This window comes from Homalodisca vitripennis, chromosome 3 (assembly GCF_021130785.1).
Source record: "Homalodisca vitripennis isolate AUS2020 chromosome 3, UT_GWSS_2.1, whole genome shotgun sequence".
NCBI lineage: Eukaryota > Metazoa > Arthropoda > Insecta > Hemiptera > Cicadellidae > Homalodisca > Homalodisca vitripennis.
The window spans coordinates 97,931,516-97,951,800 of record NC_060209.1 but is presented as its reverse complement, the minus strand read 5'-3'; the positions used below and the strand labels follow the sequence as shown (position 1 = coordinate 97,951,800).

At 31.8% G+C, this 20,285-nt stretch overlaps 1 protein-coding gene across 2 annotated transcripts in view; it reads left to right on the top strand.

The window, feature by feature from the left end:
• The first annotated feature begins 1,573 nt into the window (after positions 1–1,573).
• The window catches only part of LOC124357222 (elongation factor 1-gamma), a 30,466-nt gene continuing 11,754 nt past the window's right edge, over positions 1,574–20,285 (top strand). The window contains exons 1-7 of one of the 2 annotated variants that reach the window (XM_046808771.1): positions 1,574–1,690; positions 1,815–1,964; positions 8,151–8,214; positions 11,623–11,765; positions 13,413–13,576; positions 14,884–15,017; positions 18,920–18,982. In XM_046808771.1, coding sequence (XP_046664727.1) covers positions 1,679–1,690; positions 1,815–1,964; positions 8,151–8,214; positions 11,623–11,765; positions 13,413–13,576; positions 14,884–15,017; positions 18,920–18,982 — 730 coding nt within the window. In that variant the 5' untranslated portion in view covers positions 1,574–1,678. The remainder of the gene's footprint in view (positions 1,691–1,814; positions 1,965–8,150; positions 8,215–11,622; positions 11,766–13,412; positions 13,577–14,883; positions 15,018–18,919; positions 18,983–20,285) is intronic. The other variant, XM_046808772.1, reaches the window with a different exon arrangement.

The window sequence follows — 20,285 nt, the reverse complement described above, 5'->3', positions numbered from 1 at the left end:
TTATTATATAATATAGTTTATATATTATATTATCAAATAACATAAGTACAACTTAACCTAACCTAACTTATAAACATAGGTCTTACCTTGCTTTTTTAGCTATAGTTCTTTTCCAGTTTTCTATGTTTCTCCTTTTTTTTCTTCCACATCCTGGAGGAACTGGTTGAACAGTTAGTGGGTTCATTATTTTCACAATTATTACTAAATAATATAATAATAATCAAAATAACCACACTAAAAGATGATGTTACTTTCTCAGACAGGAAAGAAGTGAGATTGTATGAGTCATCTGTATTGGAGGGTTCAGGCAGGTAGTATTACCAACATAGTAAAAGCAAATAAATTGTTTAGCCAGCTACAAAATTATGATATTATAATAAAGTTAAAAACTAAAAGTTTGACCAATATGGGACTAAACGAGTTTTGGTACAGTTGCCTTTCATAACAACTAAATTTAAGGCGGACATGACGAGTTTTGAAGTTGTTTTTAAGAATGGACATAACAAGTTTTGTTGCAGTTTGAGATAGGGACAAAACGAATTTTGCAGCAGTTTATAATATTTCTTTATTTATTTTAAATTGTTTAACGGGTTTTGCAACCACCTGAATGTATTATAGTGTTCCTCTTAAATTACTTAACAAAATGGTACCCATAACTCATTTTTTTAATTTTTGGACGAGTTTTGAAACTGGACTACTCATATGGTCATAACATATTTACTGATCTAGATTGTACAAATGTGCCAACATGTCTGATAAACGGGTTTTTGAGCAAAGAAAACGTTTTTGGGGTTACGAATCAAATAATTTATGATTGAATCTGAAACGTACAAATGTATAAACGAGTTGTGAGCCTTATTTCACACAACCCTTTGTGGATAGTATAGATAGAGTTTAAAGAGAAATATCTTGTGAGGTTTAATTTAAAGCGAAATTTTCTTTCACAAGTATTTGCTTTGCTCTGTTGTCTCAAAAGTATTTTTATTATAAGAGTAAACTTTATTACCTCATTTTAGTTTATGATAGATATAGATTTTTCAACCATAAGAGAAAACGTACATTTTACTATTAAAGGTAAAATAGATTTACGTTTCAATAAATAATGAACTGATTTAGCATATAATATTTATTAATTGTAATATAAGAACAATTTAGATGTATTAAATTATAATAAGCAATACAGGAACCTGCTATAAACGTTCATAAAAATATTGTTTTGTCCAAAATAAGGTACAATCAAAATTATACTGAAATAAATAACCGTAAAAATTAAATTTTCCAGCTCATCGAGGAATTTTGTGAGAGATTTTTATAAGGGATAGTTTTTTTCAATGGCAATGTCTTTTATAATAATAATAATAATAGATAATAACAATATTTTAATGATGCCACTGTGTGATATTAATTAAAGGGATCAGTCATTTTAACACATAACAATAGAAAAGTAATAAAATATTATATAATTAAATGTTTTCCATGATCAAAGTAAACTTATTGCTGTATTTATTTTTACTTAATTGTATATACTTCTCTTGTGTATTATAATTAGAATAGCTATGTTGGTATTTTGTAGCTATTATTATCCTTCCTGCAATCCTGGGATATCCGGTGCTGTTCTTGCTGGAGTGGTCTGTCTTGGTTTTAGCAAGCCGGGCTCTCTCTTCCGGCCACCTTCACCATGGCGTCTGGTGTAAGTAAATTATACCAAAAGTTTATCCACCTGAATTTTGTCAATCGGGCAAATTACAAGCTATTGAAGTTGTTTAGAGGTATGCTTACATACATTTACTGCAACTTGCCTTTCGCTGTTTCAGACATTGTATACGTATCCAGAAAATTTCAGAGCTTTCAAAGCTCTCATTGCTGCTCAATATGCTGGAGGAAACGTGAAAATTGCTCCTGGATTCGTTTTTGGTGAAACAAACAAGTCTGAGACCTTTTTGAAGAAATTTCCTCTCGGAAAGGTCAGTTAATGCAGAATATTATAAATTCATGTCTGTAATTAATGTTGTAGTACAGAAATTGACGAATCTAATCACAATGTTATTGAGGTTATAATTTTGCCTTCGAAGCTAATATAAAGTCAGTAGACTGACCTAATAATTAAAATAAATTTATTTAAACATTATAACACAATTATGTACACAAATATTCATTGAAATTTAGAATAAACTTCACTATGGTGATAAAATTTAATCGCACAAAAAACCAGAAAAAAAGTACCTAAACTTTATATTACCATCAAACGCAGTTGATATAGACCTATTCTCACCAATTGATATAAAACCTGATTTTCAAAAACAATTTAACTTAATAATTTTTGTGTAATGTAGTTTGTAGTACTTACCCTCCCTCATTTACTAACCATGATATCTCCCTGTCCCCTAGATTGATGGAACAATTGAGATATAACCTGATTTTCAAAAACAATTTCATAACTTTTGTGTAATGTAGTTTGTAGCACTAACTATGATATATCCCAGTCCCCTAGATCGATGGAATAATTGAGATATAACCTGATTTTCAAACAATTTAATCATTTTTGTGTAATGAAGTTTGTAGCGCCTACAAATTCTTTCTGGAAATTAGAGTATACACAGTTGAGTTGAGGTCGAGTGGTAGAGAGGGCTAAATAGCCCTAACTCCGCCTCTTAAATAAAGGCATATTTCAGTATACATTTTAGAATATTGTAGAAGTGGGTATCCTGTGAAGAATCAACTTCATTTCAAAGAAGTGGTTGCTCACTGCTATCCAGGAAAGCTGTGAACAATGTACAAGTTTTTTTGACATTTAGGTCTAGGTCAAAGTAATTGTTAAATTTAATTAATAACAAAGGGTAGGGTCCAATAAGCGGACCCGGTTTTTTTTATATCGAAATTGGCAAACGATATTACTTAATCATAACCATCAATATAATCAATCGATACTGATGAATTATTTTTAACAACTTAAATAATCTATATGAACAGCTGTAAACACTTTCAAATAATACAATTAAGGTAATATTTTAAATTTCACGTAACATTGTGTATTAAAATGGCCGTCAATCTTAGGAAGCTTCACGAAATTGCTTTAAAAGACGATAAAATATGTTTTTTATGGCTTCAGGATGTTGGGTTAGTACCTAAGAATCCATTATGTGATATTTGTGGAAAGGTAACAAATGTAACTGTCAGAGGAGCTAACATGGTCGTCTTCAGATGCAAAAAAAGAAGGTAATGGTGGACACAACTTTAGTAAAAACGTTTTCGTTCTGTTTCATTTAGTTAAAGTTATGAGTTTCCCTGATTTTGGTTATGTTCATTTATTATTTGTTATCATTAAATTCACATTTGAATTTAAACATATGATTGTTATTACTTTTTTATATCGATTGATAGTCTATGATTCGATATGCGAATATTAGGTATCGATGATTATATTCTTCGATATAAAAAACCGGGTCCGCTTATTGGACCGTACCCATAACAAATTGTATTGTAATATTCTTGTTGTTAATGAAACATTAAAATTCTTGTAGCATACAATTATTACAAATGTCATTCAATAATTAGAGACAAACAGGTCCAAGAGGAAACAATTTATTTTTACAAAACAACACTTTTAGTACTTTTAAACATAATCTTCCCTTGAACATTTATGCACTGTTCCAATGGACCACAAGCTTTCTTTCTTCCTTCTTTATCAAAGAGTTGGGCTGAGTAAGATTTTGTACGAGGCACATCCAGAAAGTAAGTGTTTTGCTGCTCTCACAGCTGTAGAGAATACTTTTTCATTCCTTAAGTTATGATATTTTAACAATAACCGTATGCAAAATGCTAAAAATGGCACGGCCGTTTTTGATAACACTTGCAAGAATATCTTTGGCATTATTGACTTAGCTTTCTAAAGAAAATCACTGAAAGGGTTATACATACACTTACAGTTAAGCTTCTTTTAGACTACGAGGCGCGTCTAGAAAGTAAGTGTACTGGTACTCTCACAGCTGTAGGGAATAATTTTTCGACATGTTGGCAGCACTGCCACGTAGCCTGATTCCTCCCCTTCAAAACGAGACCAATCCGAGGTTAGTGTGTTCAAAACTCTTGTTGCAGTAGCATCTCTCACGAAAAATGTCAATCGTATCTCCTGCCATGTGCGAAATTTGCGGTGTCATTCGCTACCTCGTTGTGAAGGGAAAAGCTCCAGTTGAAATTTATAATGAATATATTTATAAGGCATAATACAAAGTAAATATTCCTAACTTTATACATTTTTGCTTACGAGGGGCCATTAAGAACTATGTTTTTATGGTAAATAAGACGGTAAGACAATAAAGTAAGAACAAAGTGGGTACTAAAGTTAATCCTCTTCCAGAATATATCAAATTAATATAATTTTTATGACCTTCAATGCTTAAAATTTAAATAAGCAAAATTTTACATTTCTACTTTGGCGATAAATATTCGTTTTCGCTAAATCAGACAAACCTTTGGTTATGAAAATTCTTAAGAACAAACTTTTGAGAATTAATCTCACATTATACATTCAATTTCTCTATGAATAACATACTGGTAATTTATTGTAGATTAAAATTTTAATAACAATTTTTATTAGACCAATACACTATTTCAAAAAATTAATAATTCTTTACTGTGGTTTCCTAAGACTGATTTATTATTTATATAATTTTATCGTTAACACATAATTATAGGCCTACAAATTAAAACTTTATTTTGCAGTATTAGAATAATTAAATGGTAAATTGGTAAGAAATAAAACCTAGATTCAGTTTCTTAATTGCATAAGTTTAAATATTGCTCACAACTATAGTAGAACATACATGAACATAGTGAAACTGAATAATTTATGTTGTATAAATTACTCTAGGGCTTTATAAAACCTATAAACAAGCTGCTGTTGTCGATTTGTAAGTAGAATTCTGGCAATGAAATAATAATGGAATCACCACTACATTTCTGTTGTTTGTTATAACCCCTTCGCTCAGGTACCAGCTGAAGAGTTCAAGTTTGCCACTTTTGACTATTTCTAGTTAAAGCCTACATTGCTGGCAACAAAATTAAAGTATTCATTGTCAGGAACGTTACAAAAGAGAAGATGAGCACTTCCTCAACCAAACTTAACCATGTGATGAAACTTGAGTTCACTATTATGAGCCAAAATCACAGGCAAAGCACAGAGTGGAAGCACACCAGATCATCTGTCAGGAAAAAATTCAAAATCGAAGCATCAGCATGAAAAGTCATGTTGTCAGTGTTTTGGGATGCTGAAGGTCTGGTATTTTGTGATTATCTTGGAAGAGCAGCAAAAACTACTTGAATATGCTTTTGAACAAAGTGAAGCCAGTCATGAGAGAGAAACGTTGTGGATCTCAGAGGAGAGGTGTGATTCTCCAAGTCAATGCACGTCCTCATACTGCTCAACTACCTGAGAAACCATTAACAAAATGGGCTGGAAGTACTTCCTCATTACCCTTACAGTCCTGATTTAGCACAAAGTGATTTCTACTTGTTTGGTCCACTAAAGGAGGGATTACTTTTTGAAAGAGGTTCCAGGATAACGAGGACGTCAACAAATTTGTGTGGAATTGGCTCAAATACCAAGATAAAGAGTTCTTTGCAGCTGGTATAAAAAGCTTGTGGTCCTTTGGATAAATGGATAAATGTTCAAGGGGAGATTATGTTTAAAAGTAGTAAAAGTGTTTTGTAAAAATAAATTGTTTCCTCTTAGACCTGTTTGTCTCTAATTATTGAATGACCTTCGTAATAATTGTATGCTACAAGAATTTTAATGTTTCATTAACAACAAGAATATTACAATACAATTTGTTATTAAATAAATTTAATAATTGCATTAATAATAACAAACTTTGACCTAGACCTAAATGTAAAAAAACTTGTACATTGTTCACAGCTTTCCTGGATTAGCAGTGAGCAACCACTTCTTTGAAATGAAGTTGATTCTTCACTGGAAAACCACATCTATAGTATTCTAAAATGTGTACTCTAATTTCCAGAATGAATTTGTAAGCGCTACAAACTTCATTACACAAAAATGATTAAATTGCTTGAAAATCAGGTTATATCTCAATTGTTCCATAGATCTAGGGGACTGGGATATATCAGGGTTTAATAAGTGAGGGAGGGTAAGTGGTACAAACTACATTATACAAAAGTTATTAAATTGTTTTTGAAAATCAGGTTATATCTCAATTAGTCCATTGATCTAGGGGACTAGGAGATATCAGGGTTAATAAGTGAGGGAGGGTAAGTGCTACAAACTACATTATACAAAAGTTATTAAATTGTTTTTGAAAATCAGGTTATATCTCAATTAGTCCATCGATCTAGGGGACTAGGAGATATCAGGGTTACTAGGTGAGGGAGGATAACTAACTGAGGAGGGAATAACACAAAAAAGCAGGGAGTGTCAGTGGTGAGAATAGGTCTCTATCAACTGCGTTTGATGGTAATATAAAGTTTCGGTAATTTTTTTCGGTTTTTTTTTTGTGTGATTAAATTTTATCACCATAGTGAAGTTTATTAATTGTATTTCTTTGTTATTTCAGTGTGTTGTGTTTATTATTGCATAGAATCTTTGAGCATCTCTGTGTTGCATTGCCTTATTGGTTATATTTAGTTGCATATTTGAATTAAACAAATGGATGGTCTTGCTAGTTACAGTGTCAGTGATGAAATTTTTATATGTATTCAATACATAACTTTATAGTAGACTGCTATTATTGTGTCAAAATATACAGAAAAGAAATTGTGTTGTTTTCCTTCATTTCGCTATGGAAGTGTAGATATGTTGTGTACTTCCATTGTGTAGTGACCATTGGCGGCCATTTTTCTGATACATAGAATAACATAGTTTGGTGAGTTTGTAATATTTATAGCTCCCTTTTGGAATTTTATATTTTACTAATCAGTTCTCTATTGACGGATGTATTTTGTTCATCACCATCATGAGGGGCAGCCAGCACCAGGTAAGGCCTAGGCTGTCAACTTTTTCAACTGGTAGTTCCTTTTACGAGATTTTGCAAAATATTTTGGGCTTTCCCAAAATTAATTGTGCTCTTTGTATTTTTAATGCAATAATGTAAATGTAATTTTTAAGCATTTTCCTAAAAAAAATTTAAAGTGGCTAAATTAAACCATTTTCCATTTTTATTACCTATCAAACAGTTTTGTTACTTTATTAATCACTTGCACCTAATAAACACTACGTAATTATTCAAATTTAAAAACATTAAACACAGTAGATGCTAAAACATAACATTTATTTTTAAATGTAAAAAGCCATTTTACTTCAATCTTCTCAATCACATTTATTTTCATTTGACCTTAACCGAAATAATGAAAATGATGTTTCTCCCTATAACATTTAATATGCTTGAAACAGTGAATTAAATTCGTTGAAGGCATTTAAAAGCTTGGTAAACAGGTGAGTTTTGGGACATCTACTAAAACAATTTAAACCCGTCTTTTAATAAATATTCTTGACTGTGTAAACTGCATTAGCCTACCAGGAATCTAATATTAAATCCAAATTGAAACTAAAACTTTGTTAACTTGAATTGACTAGAGTAGTGATCAGATGCGAATCAGGCTTCTTGGTGGGGCTAACTGTTACAGTAGGAGGGGATCTACAGGGTGACCACATGAAAGGGCTGCCAAAACAAGCCCTATCTTAGAGTATTTAGGCCTTTTTATTATTTAATCACATTTTGATTTCTCCTGTTTATGTTTGAGTTTTGCACAAGTTTTATTTCATATTTAAATAAATTTACTATTCGTTTCTAATAAACTTAAAACTCACTTCAAAATGTTTTATTTTTTGTATGAAGAAAAGACCTAAGACAGCACTTTGTCATGAAAGGACCATTGACACGGGTTACAAATTTTCTTTATATTTAAAACTGGGAACAGTGTGATGATGTTTCCTTTGAAATGAAAGGCCTCACAAAAATAAATTTTGTATTATTGGATGTTTGTTTTTATATGAATTAAGATTTCTGATAAGAGTTTCCACAATGAATAACTTTGGTTGAAAAGTTTCTCGTTTTTTACTTTTAGTTCATAACAAATTTGTGTGACCTTTATTCAGTCATTTATTGAAGAATTCATGGACATACAATATGTTTCAGGTTCCTGCATTTGAATCTTCTGATGGGAAGTGTATCACAGAAAGCAATGCAATTGCATATTTTGGTAAGTAACTTGTAATTGTGTAATTAGTTGTTGTTTTTTCCTTTAGTAGGTTTAAATAACTGTTAAATACAACATTATTATTTTAGAATTAAATTTTAGAAATTTCCTTTGGGTTGAGTTCTCATGATTACGGCGCAGGTAAAAGGCAATGTGTGTGTGTGTGTGTGTGTGTGTGTGCGTGCGTGCGTGCGTGCGCGTGTGTGTGTGTGAGCGCGCGCCAGTGCATGTGTATTTTACCACTCAGCGGACCAGAGTCCGAAAGGCTTACAATTTGTGTTCTCTCTCTGGATTCTCTGGCGTTAGTGTGAATCTTCTTAATAATAAGGATGTCTTGATACAATTATACCTCCACTGTTCCTAACCAAAAGTCTTATACCTTAGACTGTAATAATTGGCTGTCAATTTTTTTTTTCTTTGGAAAAAGAAATGCAAAGCTCTCTTATCTTTCTCAATCTCTTACTATCGATGAAATATTAATACCAAAAGAAATATTATTAAGGCTTGGATAAAATTATAGACACCTGCCCCTCAATTTATCTGGTGGAAGTTTTATGGGATTATTCTTACAGCTATCTACCTCAGGTACATGCTTGAATTTTTCAGACATTAAACTTGTTCTGTGGTTATATTTGTTAATTTTTGCAAGTTTATCACTGTGTATTGATTTTTGTTGGTTTCCCTATATATTAAATATTTTTTGCATGTAAAGAAGAGGATAGGTTCCAATCCAAAAAACTTAGTGTTATATTCTTGTAATAGATGAGCATGTTACACTGTTTTATCAACCATCGTCTTTAACAAATGTTAAACAAAGTTTATAAACTTGCTGCATTAACCCATTGGCTACCAATGACGTATATTGCCCATCATCACTTAGCATTGGATAATTACTGCGGACATTGCCCATCATGTAAAGTTTGTAATTTTGGATTTGAAAAATATTTCTGAAATTGATTATTTTGACATTTGTCTATACAGTTATATTTATGGTCTATTAACACTTTTGAGTGCTGGCCCTAAATAACATGCAACTCTGTAGAATGCTGGGCGTTTTGGTAGTTTTCACAAATTTATTTAAAAAAAAGTATTTAAGGTATAAGAAAAATACTTACATGCCTTAATTCAGCATACTTTCGTCTTTCTTTTAACGTGAGATTGTTAGTGTTTTTTTCAAAAACTACACATAAAACTTTTTTTGAAAAACATATATAAAAAAAATATATTTTTTTTTGAGACACTTTTTTATCTAACAAACTAAACTAAGCAAGCATATATACAATTATTTACAATGACCCATTTACAAATATAAACTATCTTTTGAATAATACAAATCATGTTTTTATGTTTTGTAGTTTTTTGACAAAAAAACAGTGCCGACATGTTGATGCGTCTGCATTACTTTCGCCATCAGTACTGTTTTCAGCATCTGTAACATAATAATATACTGTGTAAAATATGAGTATATTTTCATTTTATTCATATGAATAGAATATTAGTTGAATAAAGTTAATTTATTATAATACAAATTATAGTTTGATTCACGAAAACAATAACATAACCAAACTTTTAGACTGATGTTTATGTGATAAATAGACTTATTCTTATCTGAAATATGTGTCTCATCTTCTTCCATGAAATCAGGATCCGATGTCAGAATCGTCAAAAATACTATCAACACCGATAAAACTATCTTCATATAATACATCACTGATCACAACCGTCGTTCAAGCTGCGAGAAGCCATGATGCGACATTGACTGCCGGCTGCAACGAACATTACGTCAGCGGCACGTAAACAAAGCGACCTAAGTCGCTTTGTCATTAAGCTCATTCAATACATCTGACGCTTTCTAGCGGTTAATTGTGTTACTAAAAACCCAAATAACATAGTAGAGTAGGCAAAACCCGTTTAAATACGGACAATGTAATATAATACCAATTGAAATGACAACCACGTAAAACTACGGGATTAGCATTCTTCGGAAGTTTCGCTGTTCCATAAAATTACGGGATTAGCACTCTAAGTGTTAACATGTTCAATTTTGAAGCTGGTCAACTCTCGAAATCGATTGTTGTTCACTGTTTCGTCTTTTAACCCTCCGGCTGGCGCACATTTGAGCCTTGACTGGCACTCTGTTTTGAAGCTTCGTGCAGAGTTTTAATTTTTTTATCCTTTACAATTAATTATTGGAGAAAACACAAAATTGTTATACATCAAATTACTCTGCAGAATATGTTGTACAATATAAACATAATTATAATTTGACTTACGTGAATAATGGTGGATGTTTGATGGTCAGAACTCAAAACTTTTTTTTTCAAAAAAACACTTTTTTATATTAGGCCATTAAAAAAAAAACTCAAAATTAATTTTATTTAAAAATCTAAAATATGCATAATGTTCACTTACTTATGCACAAAAAGAAAATACATAGTTATAAACACTTTTATTTACAAATAAAATTACAATTGAAAAAAGCAAGACGATATACAAGCACTAACAGTTGCTGAGTCGCGTCACGCGGAAGTAGTCGGGAGCTTTTAGCGGCCAGTAAAAGAACAAATATTCATATATATATAAAAGTGAATATATTATTAGAAGGTTTGGGATCTTGTGATTAAAGTGATATAACTTTTATGCGATTCGAGCGGTAATTATCGGAATTATGACGTAATTAGTAGACGATGTTTAATGAGTCGTATATTATGACTCTGCCAGTTCACGGCAGGAAAAAATGAGTCGTATTTTACGACGTTGCCAGCTGGAGGGTTAATTGTTTTGATTAGTTGCCATCTAAAATTACATTGTGGTAAAATGACATTGTTATTTTTAGAGAGTTTTAGTAACTTTGTGGAGAAAATACTAAATGAAAGTAATAATAAAGTGAGTGTTAGTAACTTTGATGTCGAATTTTCAATTGAAAGTTGGCACGGAAGAAATTTAAGACAATTGTGTGACAAGGCCTAACCTTCAAACTTGGGGAGTGGCAAAGGCAAGCTAATAATTCATGTAATTTTATTTTTAGTTAGAATATATAAAATATCATTTTAAAATATTCTATAGTTATTTAATATTTTCTATATATTTAATATTTTATTTTTATAGTCACACAACAATTTCCATTGTAAAATGATTTCTGTATCTGAGGGTAAAGACCATGAGAAGTTGAGGTAACATCAATATTGGTACATTCTATAGCATGTAGTATATCTAAAACTTGGTAACTAGAACTAGATGGTAGTAGTCACACGCAATAGGTGGTGATGTGCAGTGACGTCAGAGACATGAAGGCAACATGGTTGTTGCCTATTATAATTGAATATTAAAATTGTAATACTGAAAGTGAAAATAATTAAATACATAATATATTAATTTAAGTCATTTATTGGAATATTAAATCTTTTTCAGTCGCTAATGCACAACTTAGGGGTGCTGATGAACTCGAGAAAGCACAAATTTTGCAATGGTTGAGTTTTGCTGATAGTGAGATCTTGCCAGCCTCTTGCACCTGGGTGTTCCCTACCCTCGGTATCATGCAGTTCAACAAACAGGTAACCTATTGTACTATAATTAATTTAAATAGAATAGCTATCCAAAAAATAATGGATGTAATACCAATAAAACACATTTATAGCATACACCAGCATTTTAAGTTTTATCACTTTTGATAGTTTTGCAGCTTGAGATATGCCAATGTACATTTCTCACTTCCTTGGTTTCCTGGAAGAAGTATTGGTCATTAACTCTCAACTGCTGTCTGTATTCATCTGTAGTGCTACACGTTTTTAGGATTTTTACAAGAATTTGTTGAAAGTAAACTATAAGTATATAAAATTTAACAAAATGTAACATATTATATATCTTTTGTCCGCAAAATAATAAAATAACGATTGCAATTATTTACCATTACATGTTAAAAAGATATTATCTGGTTGTAGAGAAACACATTTTTTGTTTATTTTTTTCACATTTAGCACAGCGTAGTATTTAGCTAAACTCAGTCAAAAAAAGTCCAAAATATATAAAGTTAAGAAAAATTTATTAAATATAAAAATATATACAACTTGCTCAATTACATTGTAGAAAAACAGCATCGGAACCAAAAAAAAGTCATAACTTTGAGAGTTAATGAATATATTTTCGGTATTTATTTACAATACCGTGACCATGAAAAATGGACTTTTTTTCATGGGTTGGGCATTTATAGCCAAGTATTATTATCACAGGTGCATATAAACTGGGGGGAAAGTATATCATTGTATTATATTGATGCCTTTCGGCCATTATTGCATTAAGAATGGAAAATAACCGACAAAATTTTGTCGAACAACACTTGGAGGGTTAAGGATCAGGGGCATAACATGATCTGGGATTCGACTTTTGCAAGCTCGAGTTAATTTTTTTTCTAAAAGAGCAAGCAGTGCGCAGCACTGCGCAGCGGGCAGGCATCGTTGACAGGATTAACGTCATCATTTCAGTAAAATTGCCAGAGGTACTGTCAAAAACAGAGTTTTTCAGAGGATTTCAAAAAATCGTAACTCCTTTGATTTTCGTTGCCGACGAATTTTTTCTTCATTATTGTTTTCAGGAAAAATTGTAGTTTTCAGGAAAAAAAAATTAACATACCTTTCCATGGTCACGATTTTGTAAATTGATACCATATTTTCTTTTTACTTCACAATTTAAATGTTTATACCACGTATGATCTGCTGCAGTTAAGTAGCGACTGAAATCTTCGTCAGGCTTCAGAGAGTAGCAGTGATTTTTCTTGTAGCCTCTTGTAAAATCTTTTACCCCCTTCTGGACAACACTTATACATAGTTCAACATAGATTTGTGAGAATCTGTACCTTCAAAAAGTTTTTTGTGCCCATTTCCACTGATTTTCTGTGAGGAAATCAGTCCGAGCAAGATCACACATTTTCAATTTGCTATTGTGAACATTTCTGTTGTCTTTTTAAAACTAAAATTGATGACAGGTTTTCTCGACTTTGAATTTTCTATTCACCAAATACAGGAATCACTCACCACCCAAGTGTCAAGCAATTGTCAAAAGATTAATGTTAGTTTCTGGATAGCTTTTTTACAAATTTTGTATCACAGTTTTATTTTAAACTCTGATTGGTGTATAATTATAATGTGGATATGTAAGTTTATTAGGTATTATTTTATTTTATTAATGGGGTTTGATCCATTCAGGCCACAGAACGTGCCAAGGAAGATGTGAAAGCATCTCTCCAAGTACTCAACACTCATCTGCTGACAAAGACATACCTAGTTGGAGAACGGATCACTCTTGCCGATGTTTGTGTCTGTTGTACACTGTTACATCTTTACCAGTATGTTCTCGACCCAAGCTTCAGGTAGATGACTACCGTATTTCATTTGTTGTGTTCTTATTATCTAGAATTTTATTGTGATTGACAATTTTACATTGAATAGGCAAAGTTAATTTAGTTCTCTAAATTATATAAATTTAATTGATTTTAAACATTGTAAAAGCAAAGTCAGTGTAGTTATTGACTCCAAGCTTATTTCTCACTCAAAATTAGAGTAAATAGTTTACATAGCATATCACTGTATACAGGATCATCCAAAAGTTGGTGGCCACGACGGTTTGAAAAATTTAAATAAAAATTAGGGGATCGTTTTAACTAACTAAAACCTACATTTTAGTAAAAAGTAGCAAAAAGTCTAGGGGTAGCCCCACTGGGAGAGAGGGATGCACACCAACTCAATTACCAGATGGCAACCCCCACATGTGAAACTGTCTCTATATACTTTAAATTGTGTATGTAACTAATGAGAGATGTTAGAAATTAAAGTTTAGACTCGTCATTTGTTGAGCATGTAACTGTAGGGTGACACAATCTTCCCCTGGTCATGACACAGATTTGAATATCATTTTAGGTTCATGCGTCATACAAATGCAATATTGATAAATGTTAAAAAAAAATTGAATTACAGACATTTATATTTTGCTACAATTATATATATATATATATATATATATATATATATATATATATAAATGCAGCCCACCTAAAATCATGAATCTTAACCTTGTGCAAACAGCAGTTCAAGAGCTCACCATCCAATCAATCAACCTGAAAAAATAAACACATTATAAAGGAGGGGGAGGGAGAGAGATTTACTTTTGTCGAATCCTTAATACTAAAGGAGACCTCATGTTATCTTAAAAAAATATTTTACACTTTCCACTTTCAGATTTGGAAACTGACAATCGTAAATTAATAGTTTTAGTAAAGTGGATTGTGAACAAGTCATTAATAACATTACGATATACTGTATTAATATATCAAATATGGAGTGTAAAGAATATTCATCTATGTTCCTAACTAACATTAAGGTGGTTTTTCAAATGCTGTAAAAAATTTGTAAAATGCGTAATTCAAATTTGTAGATAATTTTCATATTTCTTGAGCTTTTAATTATTAACGTTACACTGTAATATATCTTACAATAAAAAACGTACCTCCACCATATTGTTTGCAGTAAAGAAATTTATTTTATAAGAATGAAATGTATTGATTGTTTTACAGTGAAGAAATAAATCATCAGTCAACTATAATTTGGAAATAACTATTCAATGTAAAGTTTCATTTTTAGTAATTGCATTATATCTAATTACATTTGTTACTTACTATAGGAAACCCTACCAGAATGTCAACCGCTGGTTTACCACCATTGTCAACCAACCTCAAGTCAAGTCTGTCATCGGTAATTTTAAACTGTGTGAAAAAATGGCAGAATTTGACCCTAAGAAATTTGCTGAAGTTCAAGGTACTGTAAATCGGATAAATTAATTTTACTTACGTATTGCTTAGTTGAATGAATGTTTTCTTTGTTTAATATATCACATGCAGACTAACTTATTTGCTTGGTGCTCAGTAATAATTTGACTAACAAGTAGATTGCTGAATTATAAACATAATATGATACTGTATACAATGAGAATATTACATACATGTCATTATAACATGATCATGTTCTTGTTGTGTATGTCAGATGACATGGTGGTTTCATTCTTCATTCTCATTGGAGTCTCATGAGAATGTCCACCAACTAAATCAAGATGTTGGACACTGTCAACAGTGAAATTGCTCCTACATATTGTATAGTTTTTAGTGTGTAAAGCAACAATACTAACTACTTACTATTATCACACCAATCAACTGTAAGTGTAATTTAATTATAAAAATAAGCAAGACTTAAGTGCCGAATCAAGAACTCACACAGCTAAATCTATTTTCTCATGTTATTTCAAGAATAAGACACTGAAATATACACCTTTCATATTAGTAAAGAAAAACAACAAAGGAATCAAGAAATGTTTACAGTAACCAATATAATAAACTAAAAGGATATACAGGCACTTTTTTGACATTACGCTGCAACCTCAAACTCATAGTTAGTAATGCAAGATTTAAAACACAGCAGTGCTCAACAACACCTGCTGCCAGAGTGCAAGTGTGTTGCACAGACTGAGAGTGTTCACCGGCAGTTTGCTGATATTGCAGGTAGACATCTGGCAACACACAGGCCCACTGTCACGACAGGAAATCAAAATGACGATAAAGTTAAGCAATCCAGAGAAAATGATTCTATGATATACAGTAAAAAATTATCTGGCAGCTAGCATCTCATTTTCCAGAGAGAGAGAGAGAGAGCGAGCAAGAGAGCAAGAGTGAGCTAGCTGACAATAAGTTCAAGGCTGTATAGAAAGTGATTAACAATGCAAATAAAAATACTGGGCCTACAGAGCTTAAAACTGAAAATAAATGGTCAATTAATAAAAACAACCCGCAGGAATTAGTCCATCATCTCTACTTGTATTTTTTTAAACATAGCCGAAGACAAACTAGAACAAATCCCTGACAATGAAAGAAAAGTCTGGCACTCACATAAATGAAGGCAATTATTACCTAAAATTCAAAAATTCTGCAGCTACAAAATATCTTCCAAAATGTTGAAATTTTGTGCAGAATTAGTTTGACCTCTTATAGGGCGTTTTTAACAAATCATTAACCCATTGCGGATCGTGAAAACGGCGCGCGCGCGCGGGCCTTAGAGTACAAATTAATCCGTATTGCAACGCAGCACCCGCAGTGTTTGCACGCCTACCTGCCTGCTTAGCGCGCTCGCTAATTATACATGTTTTGTTTGTTTATGTTGTTATTTATGTTATATAAACATTATACAGATCATATTAGACAAGTATATTATACTAGAAGTATATTCATAAATATCCTCGGAAGCACTACTTTGAGCGTTTTTATTGATATTGAAATGATGTTGAAATAGAGTTTCCACATCCGGTGGTGTCCCAGGAACAATGTCTGAAATAGTCTGAACATCTGAATCATGGTCACTAGCCCGCTCGTCACTGTCAACATTAGTATCCGCGTAATTATGAAAACGTGGACAAATACGCGTGATAGAACCGTCTCCATCCTCAATAACACTATCGATATCACTTTCATCACTTCCACTTTCTAATAATAGTCTATCTAATTCAAATGATCGTAAATTGTCACCCATTTTATTTACGTACACGCACACGAGGCAAAGGAAAATAGAACGCCACGACTGTACGCCTCAGACAAACAATTTGTCGCAAATAATAACGTTATTGACCGATAACGAGGGGAGTATTTGTGGACGAGTATCAGAGATAAGATAGGAAGCCAGTCCAGGAAAACTGACTATAAATATCTCCGAGGCTTATAACAGCGATAAGCGTTCAAAACAAATGAGTCATCCGTACCACGTCATCCGCGTGAGGGTCACGTCATTGTGCTTTTGGTCCACGCCTCGCTCCGCGTCACCCTCACGTCATTGATCCGCAATGGGTTAAAAGAACACATTTTCCCATCAGGTGTAAAATTACTAAGGTTTATCCTAAATTCTAGATAGGAGAACTCATAATTGGAAATTTCTGACCTTATTTCTATTATATAGTGCTTATAAGGCTCTTGAATCATTGTACAAAGAACAATCTGCTCACCAACAACTGCTGGTTTCATAAAGGGAAAACCAACTTCTACAGCTGTGATTACCCTGGTTAAAGCTATTATTGACAGCATAGAAGAAGGCAATTTACTGCCTGTTCTGGAACCAGTTATATTTATAAATGATATACCCCTGTAGTCCTCTCATCATGTAGGATTTGATACCGCCCTCCTGCTCCATGAGAGGTCAGCAAACCGGCTTGCAGTGAGCTTGTACGTTGCTCTCAACATAGCATATGAATACTGCTCTGGGAATAACCTTGTGGTCAATCTACCAAAAACTAGCCAATTGGCATATGGGAGAAGAGAGCAGCTGATAGGTTATCCAGTTATTCACGGCATAGAAATGTAAAAAAAAATCCACATTCCTTTACAGTTTCTCCAAAAATCTAAGTACAAGTACATAATATTATGTTAAATCACTCAGTAGTACTGAAACATTAAGAGCAGCATATTTATCCTTGTTTGAAGTTCACATGAGATATGTATTAATTTTTTGGGGTGGGACAGCAACAATTTCTCACAGAGTATTTACCCAGCAAAAAAGGCCATAAGGGTTCTGGCTGGACTTGAGTTGTAGCAATTTACGTCCAGAAGGTTGTATTGGATGTAGATGGCGTAGAGTTTCCCAGAAAGAGATATTTATCAACATCATACAAGACATGCTGCCCTCTACATCCTTCCAAATCACCATCATCAACTGTATGAAAGAAATCAGCATAAAACAGATAAAAAAAATCTACAACCACTTCTCACCAGAGCTCCAGCCAAAGACAGGAAAAACACTTGAGTCAGCACTGCAAGAATGGCTATGGACTCACTCTTTTTATTCACTGAAAGAATACCAGCAATTTGATTGTTACTTTCTTTTTTCTATATTTCTACCTATATATATATATATATATATATATATATATATATATATATATATATATATATATATATATATCACCCTTAACATGTGTAATATTAGGGTGAAATCAAGATCTTTCAATTATTACTGATCTGAAAATCTTTTACCTATAATGGCAGTTATTTTTTGTTTAACCCTAAATCTGGTGTCTTAATGAATGTTCAAAGTGGTAGTCCAAGATTAAAAAAATACTGCAATTTTATACAAAAGAAACAACCCATACTTAATTTACTAATAGTGTCAGTAAATATTTCATATATTTGATTCCAACATTTTGGGTTATTCTTAGAAAATTATTTTAATATGACTGAACATAGTCTAAACAAGACTAGCTGAAGCAAGATCTAGGTTAAAAGCTCTTGGAAGCAGATAAAGTTAATAATGAGAATGAACTTGTTATATAGTATGATTAATACTCCAATTCTAACAAACAAGAAAGGGTTCAGTATTATGTTTTCTTTGATTATGGTTAAATAATTAAACCAAATTATTTTTAAATGTTTAAACAACCTTTTTTAATGTTATATTAATCATATTAGGGTAAATGAAATTAATAAAAGCCTATATTATGATGGTGTAGAGCTCTACTGTGATGAAAGCATTCAGTAAAATTTATGAGATTGTTATGGCAATGATTACTTGCCATGCTAATCTGATATGAGCTCATAATATTTTTAGTTTATGCAGCTTAATCTGTTGTGCTTTTAGTGTTTTTCTACTAATGTAAATGGTTTATTTACTAATCTGATTGTTTTCTTTAGCGAAGTCTCAGGACCATTCAAGTAGGCTACCATCTAGTAAACAATCAGCTTATCTCTATCTAGGTATAAATGTTGTCTAATAACCCTTAAATATACTTCTTTTGTGTTTTATTCTGTATTTTCTCTCTGGACCAAACTAATAGTAACATAATCCATCTAGAAGTAAATAGTAATATATTGTTATTTTATTATTAAGGCAAAAAAGACCATTAACAATTAAGTCGCAAGTTATTGTTATTGCACAATATACATTCATAAATTAACAGATGTATTGTTGATGTAACTAGAAACTAGCCTAACAATTAAATAAAAATCAAGATGATTCAATGGTAGCTTAGGCTTATCATTAACTTGTTTAAATAGTATTAAATATTCAATCCACAAAGTGTGAGAATGAAGAACGCTGCACAGTTAACAAACAATGTTCACTTGCACACCCACTATATCACAAATGATACTCGATGGATGCCTGATTGACCTGTTAAGTAATCCAAAGTCCAAATCTGTTCTTTTCAAGTTTTCCATCTATTATAAATTTGTATTAAAAATTTGAACTCAACCAATATGCACAAAACATCAGGATACGGAAAAATCAGCCTTAGCAGAACATAGATAGAAAACCAAACGTGGAACAGAATTTGACAAAACCTGAAAAATTTCATACTATTATGAATTTTTTAACCAGTATCTTTATTGTCATTCCTATACAGAATGGTCAACATAATACATCATCATAAAAACAAAACCAATGAATATGAGAAACTTTAGAAATAATTAAGAAAATAGTGAATAAATGAATTTTACTTCCTATCAATATAAACAAAATTACAAAACAGTAATGTTTTTGGAAATTGACAGGTCAGTTTTCCAAGTAGTGTAGTCAATTAAATAAACGTTTATGAGAGTCTAGCGACTTAGATTTCTTTTAAGCATTTAAAAAACAAATAACAAAGAAAATAGTATTAGATTATCTAAAGCTTGGAATTCTGTGATGTAGGAACCATATTTATTGATGATCTCTTAAAAAATATTGATCAGTTTGATTTGTGATTGAGAAAGCTTCAGCCAATCATTATTAAAGCTCTACCTTCTTTATTCACCTGTAGATATACATGATGCCTCTCCACTGCAAAATCAGCATATTTCAAGATTTTAATTGTGTTATCAGAAAACTTAAAATGACACCAGCTCTTTAAGCCAAGTTTTCCACAAAGTACAAACAATGGAGATACAAATATGAAAAAGAATGTCCACATTATTAAAAAATTGGTTAATATTACCTTGAACAAAAAACACATTAATTCATTTGGAGTTAATTTTCACCATTAATTACAAAAATGAAAATGGGATAGGTTATGTTGAATAG